This window comes from Haliaeetus albicilla, chromosome 6 (assembly GCF_947461875.1).
Source record: "Haliaeetus albicilla chromosome 6, bHalAlb1.1, whole genome shotgun sequence".
Classification (NCBI taxonomy): domain Eukaryota; kingdom Metazoa; phylum Chordata; class Aves; order Accipitriformes; family Accipitridae; genus Haliaeetus; species Haliaeetus albicilla.
Window position 1 is genome coordinate 40,609,394 of NC_091488.1, and position 13,707 is coordinate 40,623,100.

Sequence of the window (13,707 nt, forward strand, 5' to 3'; positions counted from 1 at the left end):
AGCAGTACTTCCAGAAAACACTTTGAATGTGGTAAAAAGGTAAGAACAATGCCACATTGAAGTCTGTTGACACATAGCTGGACAGAATGCTCCTCATCTTCCACTAACTTTATGATTTCATGAGTGACCTCAGCATGTTCTCTGACAAGAATTCACAATTCAGCTGGGCAAGGTGATGTAGTTTATTACAATTAATTTAGCAAACATGGATCTGTATGCAAGGAATCTAGCGTCCCTGATAATGGTAAAGGTCATAATTTCAGACAACCTTTTAACTTCATGGGATAGAAAGCTACTAAAACTCACAGAAATCAAGATTCAAAAACTGATGCACGTTCACTTACATGTTAGCCTTCAATGACCACTTTCCCCAAACCAAAATAAAATAGTCCTCTGGTCTAGCCAGAATTAACAGCTGATCAATAGGAAACAGTACCAGAAACAGCATTTTCCAACAACGTAGCACCTTGTACAGTCTTTATCACAAGCAGCAGCAAACAACAATATTAATCCAGCAAGACATCAACATTTTACATAATATAGCCTGCATCCAGGAATTCATGGTGATGTTGAGTATAAAGTGCCTTTTAAAGACAGGAATGTGTATTTGCCACCCTCATATATAGATCTCACACTCATTTAGAGTTGGTCAAACCAAGAAGATCCCTGAGTTATACATAAAAGCAGGCTTTTCAACAAAATTACAAATAAATAGATAGTAAAATCATTGTCAGTGAAGGTAATTAACTGTTAAACTTGCTTGAAAGCTTTAAAAACACCACAAGAAAGAGCAAAAGCTCAAGCCATAAAAGTTAAAGAGGGTTGCCACTAAGAACTCTGGTTACATCAAACTTTCAACTGTAATGGTCTGTGAAGCGAAAGGATTTTGGCTCTGAACTAATACAGTGGATGTTCTGCATCTGTTTTGCTCTTCTGGCTTCTAACCTAAGCTGCCTTGCTCTCTCTTTAGCAGCTAGTTCTTCTGCTCGTTTTTCTTCTCTCTTTCTTTTTAGCCATCTGTGGAGAGAAAGAGGACTAGAAGTACTGACAGTTGCAAGTGAAAGTTTTACGTCATCCACTCAGAGGAGACTTGCCCCCATTAGAGTCACCTTGTCCTATAGGATAAAGTTAGGTAGCATGGCTGAGTCAGTCTAAAAGCCTGCCACTCCTAAACATGGGAAGCACTACTTTTCCATCCCAATTCTCCTGCACGCAGCTTTACCTCCCTCCTTTTGTTGAGCTGACTCAACTCACAGACTTGAGGGGAAAAAAGTAATTTTATTGGATTAATTTTCTGCTTGTTTAATGAACTGAATCAACCCAAGCCTGTTCCAGAACAGGCAAAAAGGGGCAGGGGAGAAGGATCTCCCTTTTTCAGCAGAAGTAACTCACTGTTTATTTCAGCTCAGGTTCTGACAAGTAATTTCACAACAGTGAACAAACAACATCAAGGAATTGATGTATTTTTGGTAGGGTGTAAGTTTATGAGGGCATATTCATGCAAAAACCCAAAACAACAAGGACTAAAGATGTACCGTAAAATAACTACAGTCTTAAGCTGATAGACTACAAAATTTTCAAATATGATTCCCTAGGAATGACCCTACTCACTCTTTAAAGGCTCTGTTGCATTCCTCTGTTCTTGGAAAAAAGGCAATTCCCTCAGCTTGATGTCTCAAAACTTCTATCTGTTTTTCTTTCATGTGTTCTTGGTGCTTTTTTTTAAGCCATAACTTGAAGGCTTCTTCTGGATTCCTGCTCCTTTCCTATTTAAAAAAAGACATATACACAAAGCTTATCATTAAATTACATTTATATTAATCACGTTATAATAATTTTTTGAACTCTGCTGGCATCTCCCATCCATGAAACATACTTTACAAGCAAGCTAGAGCATATGCTAATCTGGCATGGAATATACACGTGAGCAAGCATTCAAAGCAGTATGTCTTAAAAAATACTGAATTTAGCTTTTCAAGACCATCACTGCAAGGCAGAGGAACTTTAGAACATCTGAATCTTCAGGTTTTGGTCAGGTCACATGCATTAATTGCTTGCCAAGAAGTTCTGATGGTAAGGAATACACTTCAAAGAGTTTTCTGGCTCTTTGTTCACTGCAGGTTCAATCAAGTCATTCTCCTGATAAAAAGGAGCATCGCTGTATCTCCTGTGATTTTATAGCTATTAAGTTCATCTATGTAGCTTCTACAATGCAAGCAGAACAATCCTAAACATGCAAGTGGATCTAGCTCTTCACTGAAAACAATGTAACAAAAACATTTCCCATCTCTGTAAATTTTCATATGCTTAGCTAAGAACAAAGGCTTAGAATGGGGTTTTCCTATCTAACAAGAGCACCATAGATCCCAGTCCTACATCAGGGAGATCTTACTTTGCTGTTCAAGTCTTCTAGCTCCTTTGCACGACGAATTCGCTTTTCTTCTTGCACTTGTTCTTTCTTCTTCTGTAACCAAGCTTTAAAAACCATCTCATTCTCTCTTCTCTTCTGTTCTTCTTGTTCCCTTTTCCTTTCTTCTTCCTTAAGTAGAATGAAGAGTGAATAAACTTAGTTTTTAAGAGAATCATCTTAATCTGCAAAGGTCTTCATAGACAATAAATAAAATATAATGAATTATATGAGGGAGACACAAAAATACAGGTGAAACAGGAATACTCAAAGACTGCATCATAGTTGATACTACTTTTAGGAAGAAACAAGTTTATGCACTTCTGCGGTTCAGGTTACGTTCAGATACTTCAGTCTAACCCTTTTGGCGATTAACTCTATTTCCATGATACATCTCAACTCAGACAATTCAATAGCAACAGGTGAACACTTCTAAAATTACATCTGCCCAATAGCTCTGACTGGCTTAAAATCAGTTTAAGCATGCATTTTAAAAATGAATGCAGCTCTCAGGCTTGAGGGACCACTAAACCCCAAATGACAATTAACTACCTATGGACTTCAGGCACTACCTTATAATTAAGGATTTTTTCTGGACATGAGGTTGTATTTACTTAAGGACTATTAATAGCTTAACACTTTTTTCAAGTTTACAAAATGAACTGATTTTTACAAAATTGAGAAAGGTTTTTTTTTAATTATTAATCACATTTTAGCTAATGACAATTATCTACAAGGAGGAGAAAGGTTTTCAAACACTTCAGAAAGCTGATTAGGACATTTTACCAGGTTTTGACACTCTGACACAAAAGCTACAATCCCCACTCATTTCAACACTCGGAGAAATCTAGTCTCCTTGTGAAGAGATGATTTTCCTCCCACCTACACACAACTTTCAGGCTATCCTCCAAATTTACAATTTGTAATTCACTGAAATGGAAGAAACCCCACCAAAATGAAGCAGATGGATTCTAGTAATGTCAAGAAATGTTTCATGCCTGTGAAATCCATCACAGAATGAAGAAATAAGGTAATACAGTCTTACCTTTTTGTAAGTCAGCCAACAGAGGAAGAGATTTAGCACACAGTGTTAGGAAAATAACCTTCCTTACTTCCACCACCCTACCTTTTACTTTAAATGTGCAGAGTATGGTGTCAAGAGATCTAGTCTTGCATGTACAAAGAAAACACATCAGTAACTCTTCACATTTCATACCCCTCGTTACTGAGCTAAGCCTCAGCAAACTTTTCAAATAAAGCAGGCTAGACCTATTGCCACAGATAGAAAATAACCTTTGAAGCTACTTAGCCAGCTTACTTCGAACATCATGGCACAGAAAAATAGTAGATGCTTCTTGATCTTTTTTTAACAGAGCAAGACACATAGTAAGTTACCTTTTTGTAATTGTATCATCATAATGCAAAGCAAAGAAAAACATCTAGGTTTTTAAAACGTATGGTAAAGATTTCTGAAGTTCCTGTTACAGCTGTCAGAGGCTGATTAAGTATTAATTTTTTCTTAATAAGGAGCTGAGAAAGAATTAAAAAGGTTGTTTTCCCCAGTAATACATAAGATAGATACTGATTTGATTTTCTACAGTAGAGGTTTTTTGTTTTTTTTTCTTTTAGATTACTGCTCTTTATAGATACAAGAAGAATAACCTCAGTACTGGGAATATTTTCTTCTTTTTGTCCTCTGTGTAGTGCCCAGGTAAAACCAAGTAAGAAGGAAAGGTAGTATCGATTAACAGAGAAAGGGGAGAAAAAACTACTTGGCAACAAACTCATTGAGAAAACTTACTACAACACTCACCCACACAAAACCTTTACAGGAAAAAAGTACCCAGTTATATTATCAGTCAATGTGACTTCACCAGCATGCATCTTATGCAAGCAACAAGGCATGCCACTTTTGAAGTCAGCTGTATCTTCCATATATGTTAAGCACACCCCTCTTTGTTCACAGTTCTCACAGTCATTCTCCTGTGTAAATCTTACAGCTGAACACTGTCCCCTTTGGTAATTGCCTATTACATACTTCATGAGCACCCAAATGTGCCCCTGCATTACTGTGGTTAACATTAACTTCCTGCATTGCAGTGTAATCTGGGGAGAGGCAATACCATGTGCTATGTTCCAGTAAACAGTGGGCCTGTAATGGAACCTAGGTAGAAAGAGAGTCAATAAGCAAAAGCAGTAAGCACAATATAGCAGAAGGCGGCCTATTTATGAAGGATATATTAAATAAATACTTAATTTCTACTGTGAGCAAGCCATGATCCTAGGCCACTCTGTGAGTTTTGGTTTTTTCTTTTAAGGAGAGGAGTTTTGAGAGATTCTGGACAAACTCCAGAGAATTGTTATTATTATTGTTATTGCTGCCTATTTTATCATGGAAAAATGGAGTAAATGCCCTGAACATGTGGTCTCTGTGAAGCAGAGGAACAGGATGGTCACTGTGATCTACTTGTTGCCTCTATATCTTTACCTCTTTCCTCAGTTTTTCCTTCCTTTGCTCTAACTGCTTCCGCAATTCTTTTTGTCTGGGAGAAAGGCAGTAAGTGGAGCTTCTCACGGGCACATTTGCAGACTGCGCCCTCTGCGGAGTCTTCCGTTTTCCCAAACCTCTTGCAGCATTGATAGCAGAATTTGGACGACGCTTAGGGTTAGATGGAGGCTTAGGGAAATACACACACTCTTCTCCACCAGGAGAAAAAGAATGTGCTCCTGGTCTTACTGGAGGTACTTCCTTCACTGGAGAGACAGTGCCAAAAGGACCGTAGTGTGAAGATTTTGGAGACATTTGTTGAGTTTCAATATCAGTAAAAGAAACACTTATTGGGGGCAAAAAGCCCTGACTTTCAATATCACGTAAACTTAAGAGTTCAAACTTCCCATCTTTTTCCACTAGGATTTTACCATCCTTCTTTTCCTCATCCTTGCCAGCACATGGTGAAAGTGATGTGCTTTCCTGACCCATTTCATTAGAAATATGCAACCGAGATAGCCTATTTGAAACATCATCTCCTCTTGCAAGGTCAGTTTTACAAACTTCAGCATCTTCTAGAGGAGGAACTTCAAGATCCACCAACTTATCCTTAAATTTTAATTTCCGTTCTCTGTTCTGATCCACAGGAGCCTGATTCTCCAGCAGTTTGTTGGCTTCTTCAATCTTTTCCAAGATGTAACGCTTTATTTCTTCATCCTCCTCTTCATCCAGTTCCTGCTGGTTTTCCAGCCTGGATTCTTGGATAGAGCTTTCACTATCAGTATCAGATACACGGTCCCCCTGTTTCATATCAGACCTGGATTCCAAACTTTCTTCATTGGAGGGTCTCACTTTTGCATCTACATCTGCCTCTGAAAGCTGATCTGGATTTTCTTCCATTTCCTCATTGTCTTCCTCAAAGCTGGCCGCAACTTTAATAATTTGTGCTTCAATATCCTCTTCATTTTTTTCAGGATTCTAAAAAAAATTAAGGTAAACTAGTCTGTTCTCCCAACAAACAACAGTATCAGAGAAAGAGAAAAGAAATAGCGAGCAAGAAAAGCAGTACTAACTACCCTAATTCTAAAACAGGCTGTCAAATAGCGCATGTCATAACTAATAGCTTTTTTGGCACTAAAACTCTCTTGCAGTTTCTCCATGCACAAACTTTAACCATGGCTTGCGCAGTAAAGTGATCAGTGACAGCATAAAACCAGCACATGTGTTGCACAAACACTTAAAGGAACCCATAAGTACTTCTGAAACAAACATACTCTTTTCCATGAACACTGAATTTTCTGTTTTAAGGCAATTATAACCAAACTAACCAGTTCACTGAATTGGTTTTTCACTACAATTCCAAATAAACTTCCTTGTCAAAAGTCAGTGAATGTGCCTACATGTTTCAAACCATATTGAATTTTGTGCTTATGATTCCAAATATTACTCAATTTTGTCTTCTAAATAAGACAACTAGCATTTAATTTAACGAATACCTCTCTTTCACCAAGGTTTTCTTTTTCTTCTTCATTAATTAGGCATTCGAGGTCTTTTTCAAAATCATCTTCATATTCTCCACTTTCTGTTAAATCACCCATATCTGCTGGATCTTCTTGGTCTTCCTTGTCACTCATTTTGGTGATGTGTTACAGTAATACTACAAAAAGGAGAAGGAAAAAAATTGTTTTAAAACTCCAGTGACACACAAATATAGAACATTGATACCTCTTACGGTACCCTCACCAATCTTGTGAGCAGTATCAATACAACCATGGTAGATAACACCACAGCACCAAGGATCACCAATGGTTTATAAATATGAGCGGTCTTAGCCTTTCCAGCTCTGACTACTAGGGGAAGATTTGAGTCAAAGCAAACCAAGGTGACTTACTCAATGTCTTGTATTAAGTCACCGAGAGAGCTAAAACTAGAACTCATGATTTCTTAACTGTTGGTCTCGTGCTTGGACAAAGAGACTGCTATTTTATGTTTGTTAGAAGTACTATGAGCTTTCATTGCTCCCAGGTGTTTTACATTGTTGTTTTATATCTGCCTGGCCCATTTTCCTCTACAGAAATCTTAACTTGTTTAAACTTACATTGCAAAAATGCAGGATGCACAAGCCCTAGAAGATCCATGCCACAGCTTACAGTAGATCAAATTACCAAAAAGGTTCTCATAATAACATATTAAAATGAAAAGACATTCATTGATTGGACTCTTGACAGAAACCTTCTGCTAGAGTGACTGAACATTCAGAAGCAGCTAGCTTTCAAACTGTATCACCTCCACTAGTCTTAGGGGTAAAGAAAGTTACACAGACACTAATTGAGACTGCTGGGAAAAGGATTCAGTTCTGGTTTGAATTTCTGAGGACAACAATGGGGAATATTCATTAGCCAGTTAATCAGGCTGGATATAGTCATATTCATGACAAAACTGAAGATAAGCCACTATAGGGATTGAGTCTTTTAAACAATCTTTGGAGTGCATAACACACAGGTGCCAACAGCTCCTGAAGGACTGCTTAAATGCCAGGGCTTGGGGCTCCAGGCTGACTGCCTGCACCTCTCAGCTCAGCTTACTCAATAGAAGACATCTGTCTCCGTTCAAAGACACAAAAGGGTTAAAGACACGTGGAGACACACATCAGCCTAGAGAGCTGATTCTGCTCTTTTTACAGCTTTAGCCACTCATCATGCCTTCCCTAATTTGTTTATTACTGTTTACGAAAGCAACATAAAAGAAGAAAGTGTTGATTATTCAAAAGCTCCTATTCTCTTTGTACTCTCTGCTGTAGGCTGGAAGGTGCCACTTCTAAGTGTCTCTCTAGTAGGACAAATCTGTGTCACTTACAACATACTAAAAGATCCCAATATGATTATTAGCATATGGCAACACAATATGGGATGTGAGAGTTAGCTCTGACCCTGGATAGCCCTGGGACAGCAGGACAGCTCTTGCTGTGCGACCATCCTGCCCTTCCAGACAAGAAGTGTTGCACCTGGACTTCCCAATCTGTCTAAGCATTTTGACATGCATTTTGTAAAACCCCTTCCACCCAGAAGATGCTGCTTAAATTCCTTCAAGCTTTTGTTTTGAATTCTGATGAGCATCCCAAGAGTTCTGTTATTTACTCACATGAATACCAGCTCTATTTCTTAGAACTCTGCGTTTCGTGCTTGACAAGAGTGCTTTTCAACCTCAAAATTTAGTCAAGGTTTGTTTAAGAGGAAAGAATTGCAATAAAGCTGGGCACTTTGTTGCGAACTTGTTTTTATACAAACGTTATAGAAGCTCTTCCTTCTGTTTGATCCATATTTTATTCAAGAAAATCTGGCACATTTTTTCTCCTAACTCACTTCTTTTTAGCCATGAGAATCACTCTAGATTTCTCCGAGTTTAAATTTTCAAATTTTTTCAGACTGTTGCCTTGGCTTTCCACACCCTGTCTATTTCCATCATGTTTTTCCTGCACTTCTTCTCATATGACACGCAATCATTTTTGCTGGGAAATGCCCCTTCCTTCACAAATATCCTTGGTTTGGGTGGTGACATGTACCTGGGTTCTTAATGGAGGTTACTTTGGTCTAGTATGTATTCAGCATGAAAGAACAATTTCTCTTCAACTTCTTCATCATTAAGGTGAGTGGATGCAAAAGCTACAAAGCCGAATGGTGACTTTAACAAAACACATTCATGACAGCCTGTGGCAGTCTGTGAACTGAAAACTGTTCAATTTATTTAGGATATGTATAATAAAGGGAAAAGCATTAAAATCAGCCTCTTCTGTTGTAACATAAAGTAGTACTGTCTGAAGAGATAATTTCAGTTTAATGACCTTGTTTCAGACAATCCTGAATCAGCTCCTATTCTATTTAGGGTCTTATGAAGTAAAGATTAAAGTGCTTCAGCTTTAATAGGGACGGAAATTATTCAGAAAGTCTCAAGTCTTCATTTCCACCTGCTTCTATTCTAACCGGGGGGCTGGGTGTGGTGTGTATGCTGTGACTGAATTGTTCTGCAAAGCTTAGTAACACCTCTGCGCGTTACATTCAGGCACAGGCTAGGCTCAGTTCCAACAAACAGAGGGATACAGCCACGCACTTCTGTGATTTCGCCCCTTTGTACCAGAACACACGTACATACAGATTCACGAACCCGAACCCAACACGGTCACGGCGGGGAAGGTCCAGCCCCGCATTTCAACGCGGGCAGCCGCTGCTGCTGCAGACCGGCAAACGGCACCGCACCGCTCCGCACCGCCCGGGACCGGCCCTACCTTCGGCACCGCCTCACCGCCATGACTACCGACGCCCGCCCGCAGGCGAAGCAGCCTCTCACCGAGCCGTAACGCACGAAGGCCGGCCGTCTGCAGACCGGCGGCTGCCGACGACGGGGCCGCCCCGGCCGTAGCCGGCAGGCGCCCTCGCCATTCGCCTCAGCGGCACTAGCCGGCCCCGCTCTGCCTCGGACACCCCTCGCCGCCCTGCCCGCTCACCGCGGCCCCGCCAGGTCCCGCCGCTGCCCCCCCTCCCCTTCCCCGGCCCGGGGGACGAGGTGTCGCCGCCGCCCGCCGAGGCCCGGCCCGCCCCGCCGGTGCGCCCGGCGGCGTTGCCATGGCAGCAGCGGGGCCCTCCCTCACCTTCCTGCAGCAACGGTCACCGCCGACGGTGGCCCCCGAGGACCAAAACTCCTCCCGGCCCCGCCCGCACCTTTTCCCTGCCCGCCGGCGCCCGGGCAGCGGCGGGCACGAGCGCGCTGGCGAGGCAGCACCGCCCCGTTGCCATGGAGACGGGCCGCCGCGCCGCCCCCCCCGCTTTGTCCCCCATTTTGAGGCCCGAGGGCCCGTTAGGAGGAGTTTTCTTTTACCTTCGCGTTACACAGGTTCATTTAACCCTCGGAAATTAACGGGAAGCAGAACACGGCGGGGGGGGGCCCACAGCCACGAGCGCCCAGGAGAGGGGCAGCAGCGGGGCTGGCGGCTTTCCCTGCCCGCCTAAAAGCCTTTTGGTGCTGTTAAATTATGCACTTGTTCGGGAGCAGCCTGAGCAGCGGCGGTTTCTGTGTTGTATTATGCATGCTCTGGCTGGTGATGAGCAATCTGATCAGACCAAAAGCTAGCAGTGTCAAAATTTGAGCTTTTGTTAATGAAGATAGCGCCGCGTCTCCGAAGAGACACCTCTCTGCATTAATCACGCATTGCTCCTAGAACTTCGATGTGAAAAAAAAAGGGAAAAGAAAAAACAAACCCAAACAGAACACTCTAAACGAACTCCCTTCCAGAAAAAAAAGCCACCAAAATGCACCCCGAGTTACCTCCTGGGCTCAGGGAGCTGGCGGAGGGGTCAGGCTCCTCAGCAGAGCTGTGGGGTAGAGATGGCACATCGCAGCCTCCTCCATGGATGACCAAACAGCCCCACCGGTGGTGGATGCTGTGCCCCTGGGATTAGCAGGCCCCACAACACGCTGCGTGACCACCAGACCCGCCGCGGAGCGCACGGAGGGCTCGCCACGGGGCAGAGGCCCTTCTGCGAAACGCTGGCTGTGGTGGCACCGGGCAGGGGCTGCCATTGCTGCAGCCCGTCAGGGCCTCACACAGGACAGGGCTGTGCTGCCTGGCCTCAGGGAAGGGGTAGTGGTATTTGAACAGCTGGCTGAACACATGGGGAACTTCTGAAAGGCTCCCAATAAAAGGGGTTGTTGGTTTTGCCACCGGTTACCACAGAGAGCCACTGGCTCGACCCGGCTAGGTGTAGTTCAATGGGAAGCAAATACGCTCGCTCGTTAGAAAAAACAAATAAACCTCTTCCAAATGTCAGCTCACCGCAGCACCAGCACAAGATGGAGGTATAAACCTCCCGGTGTACAACACGCCTCCGCTCTGCAGTCCCCTTGGCCCGGGGAGGGCAGCTCCCGGCAAGGGGAAGTGGCCCGCGCTGCCAGCAGCCCTCTGGGGTGACCAAGGCTCATGCAGCATCGTGTGGTGCTTCCCAGCACCATCTTTTGGGGGGTGACCCTCCTCATCCCTCCCGCCAGCATGTGGGCCTGGGCCATGGCAGCATGGCCCCCCAGGGTGGAGGGAGGGAGGGGGTCGTCCTCGCTGGCAGCACTGACATGGCACCCATCACATTGTCCCCCACGCAGCCATGGCCCCCAGTTTTGAAGACACTGGCCCAGCAAAGTGAACGACGACAGTCTACAAATGCACCAGAAGGGCCACACACCTCAGAGGGCAACACGCCACCTGCACTAAAGGGTTAATGTTAATGAAAGGACATACAGACAGAAAACAGCCATGAATAAATTTAAGCCAGGGCATTGATAACTCTCAGAGTAATGCAGGTAGAGTTACCCTTTCACTCAAAGTCACACAGGGTAGAAAAGCTAAACCCCTTCAAGGTGGGCTTCAGGAGGTCTCTGAAGATATCTGTCATCATAGCTCACATGCCACTGAAGATACCTGTCATCATAGCTCATACGCCACAAGAGGAGGTTGGAATCCACGACCTCGGGGTTTCTGCTAATCCTACACCATACACTGAGAAAGAGGAATGGGTTTTGACATTGCTTTCAGTGAGTTGGAAGGGCTCCCTGATATTTACCTGAGATAACACTCCAGTGCCTGCCTGGCAATGGTTCCTGCTGAACCTGGAAAAACATCAACCACTGACCTCACCCACGGTCATGCAGTTATCTCGCTCTTGAAGGCAATATGCTGAACTTCTGATTTTCCACATTTCACAGACAGGTAGCTTTGACAAGTTCATAGCAGACTAAAATAAAGAGAACTGGGCACAATATCAAAGCTTTTTGCTCTGCTTTTATCATAAGACTATCCTTCATCTTACAAGCCAGTGCTACCCCTTTCATTCACAAGAGATGCTTTATTCGACTAACTACAAATCAGCGTGATTGTAAGACAAGGACTAGACCCCATTGTTGGAAGATCAAGCTCTGATGCTTCATAACGACAATTTAATGATATCTTAAGGTCAATCCAAATTCATGCCTGCATTCATTAACTCACATGTCACTAAATTTAGGTTTTCAGATGTTCCTGTCTGTGAGGGAGCTACAGAGCACAGTTCTGAAAAGCCACAATGGAAGCAACAGCTAAGCAATGCAGGTCTCCAAGGACAGGTCCCGACATGTTGGTTGCTCTTTTCTATGTCACTAATACATCAGACACTGTTTAGGGAACACCGATTCATGCAGCGCGAGTATGTTTGACAGAGAAAGGGTGCGTAACGCCTCCAGAGCAATGTTAAACAAGCACCTTAACACCGCTTGTATGTGGTGTAGGAAACAGCTGACACTGTCAAGAGTCGCTGGGAGCAGGATCCAGAGCTCCCAGTCTCCTACCCCTTCCATAACAGAAGTCCCTCTTTCCTCCCCAGTACTTGGCTATGATCACACCAATAGTGAAGAAAATGAAATCACTTCTGCAGAGCCCTTCCCTTTCCCCAAAAGCACTGCCAGAGCAGCCGTCTGTTTCACATGCACACAGCCACAGCACCGTTGAGTGTAATCCTGCCATGCCTTGGCGGACTGTCCCAGCCAGCACTAGCCCAGGGGGAGAGCAGTGGGTGCTGCTCCTGAAATGGCAGCCTCTGGCAGCTCTTACTATTCCTCACTTTTTGGACAGAACAAGCCCAGCACCTGGCCTCTCCCCATAACAGTGACCCTAAAGCCCAGGAACTATACCACATCTTACCAGCATCATAGCAAGCCCGGTACAGGACACACAGATTCAGTAGTAACACTTACCTCCAGCAAACCCCAGCATCGAATGGAACAAAGAAACAGCCACAGCATCCCAGGCAGACGCCCCAGCCGTGTGTAGTATTTATCTCATCTCCATCAAACCGCACGGTGCGCTGTATCACCAACACAGGAATTCAGCTCCTTGACAGCAGCTGGGTGTCCCTTTTCAGAGCTCTCAGCTGTACACCGTGTGGCAGGATGCAATGGGAGGAGCAAGGAGGATTGACACAGTTCACATGGACCTGCTTCACTCGCAGGCAAGAGCAGCCTCAGGGTTCTTGTCACAGCACCTTTCCCCAGCACCAGAGACGTGAAACACTTGAATCCACCTTAAAGGGTAACGCTATACCTGTATGAGCTACTGGCTACCTTGCTGTCAAATGCAAGCAGAGATTTTAATCCCCCCCACTGTCAAGCAGCTCATCCCTGCACAGCCGACTCTGGCGTTCACCCAGGGTAGGCAGACGAATGAAATCCAGAGCGAGCTTGACACGCTGACAGCCCTACCCCTCCTGCCTCAGCAATAAGGCTCTCAAGGAAACACATGTAAGAAAGCACCTCCCCTCCTCCTCAGACCACCTAATTTCTCTTGGTTTTGATGTTGTGCAGAGGGCTTGCTGGGCTACTACACACACCAAACTACATCAAACTGGCAGCAGATATTCAGAGACCACTTTCCCCTCCAACCCCAGTACCTGTACTATCAGGTACAAGCCATCTCTTATGAAGCACAAGACTGGGAGAGCTTTCCAAGGCAGTCAAGCGTGGGTGTGCCACGGTAGGGAGTTTACAGCATTTCTTCCTTAAGGCCTCAATTTTGTAATTAGGTCAATGTAAATAAAAAGGTCCTCCTGCACAGCAAACCTACACCTGCTTTCCCTTACAGTCACCCTCAGTGAGACTGATGCATCCTGACCAGGGTTACCCTGCATCAGTGAGTCATCTTTGCCCTCACTGGACCAGTCTGCACTGGAACTGGAGTGGTATTTCTGAACTGCTCAGCAATTAACGATCCTCAATGCAAGACTCTTGCACAGAGTTCTGC

At 44.1% G+C, this 13,707-nt stretch overlaps 1 protein-coding gene across 5 annotated transcripts; it reads right to left on the bottom strand.

The window, feature by feature from the left end:
• Nucleotides 1–164: 164 nt before the first annotated feature.
• Nucleotides 165–13,072, bottom strand: CCDC181 (coiled-coil domain containing 181). Of its 5 annotated transcripts, none has more exons than XM_069785743.1 (6): nucleotides 12,666–13,072; nucleotides 6,392–6,552; nucleotides 4,896–5,873; nucleotides 2,393–2,539; nucleotides 1,612–1,766; nucleotides 165–1,017 (listed from the first exon to the last, which is right to left on the bottom strand). In XM_069785743.1, exons 2-6 carry the CDS (start codon nucleotides 6,527–6,529, stop codon nucleotides 855–857), a joined length of 1,581 nt encoding a protein of 526 aa, XP_069641844.1. In that variant the 5' UTR covers nucleotides 6,530–6,552; nucleotides 12,666–13,072; the 3' UTR covers nucleotides 165–854. The 5 variants fall into 5 exon arrangements, with proteins under 5 accessions (XP_069641844.1, XP_069641845.1, XP_069641847.1 ...); XM_069785744.1 differs by lacking the exon at nucleotides 12,666–13,072 and adding an exon at nucleotides 9,541–9,659; XM_069785746.1 differs by lacking the exon at nucleotides 12,666–13,072 and adding an exon at nucleotides 9,240–9,358.
• Nucleotides 13,073–13,707: the final 635 nt, after the last annotated feature.

Bases quoted from the DNA above. Each gene is read 5' to 3' on its own strand.
- CCDC181 (XM_069785743.1), bottom strand. From the start codon at position 6,529: ATGAGTGACAAGGAAGACCAAGAAGATCCAGCAGATATGGGTGATTTA. The intron at 1,767-2,392 runs GTAAGATCTCCC...TTTTTTAAATAG, and splicing joins TAGAAGACTTGAACAGCAAA to GAAAGGAGCAGGAATCCAGA. The intron at 1,018-1,611 runs GTGAGTAGGGTC...TTCTCTCCACAG, and splicing joins TGCAACAGAGCCTTTAAAGA to ATGGCTAAAAAGAAAGAGAG.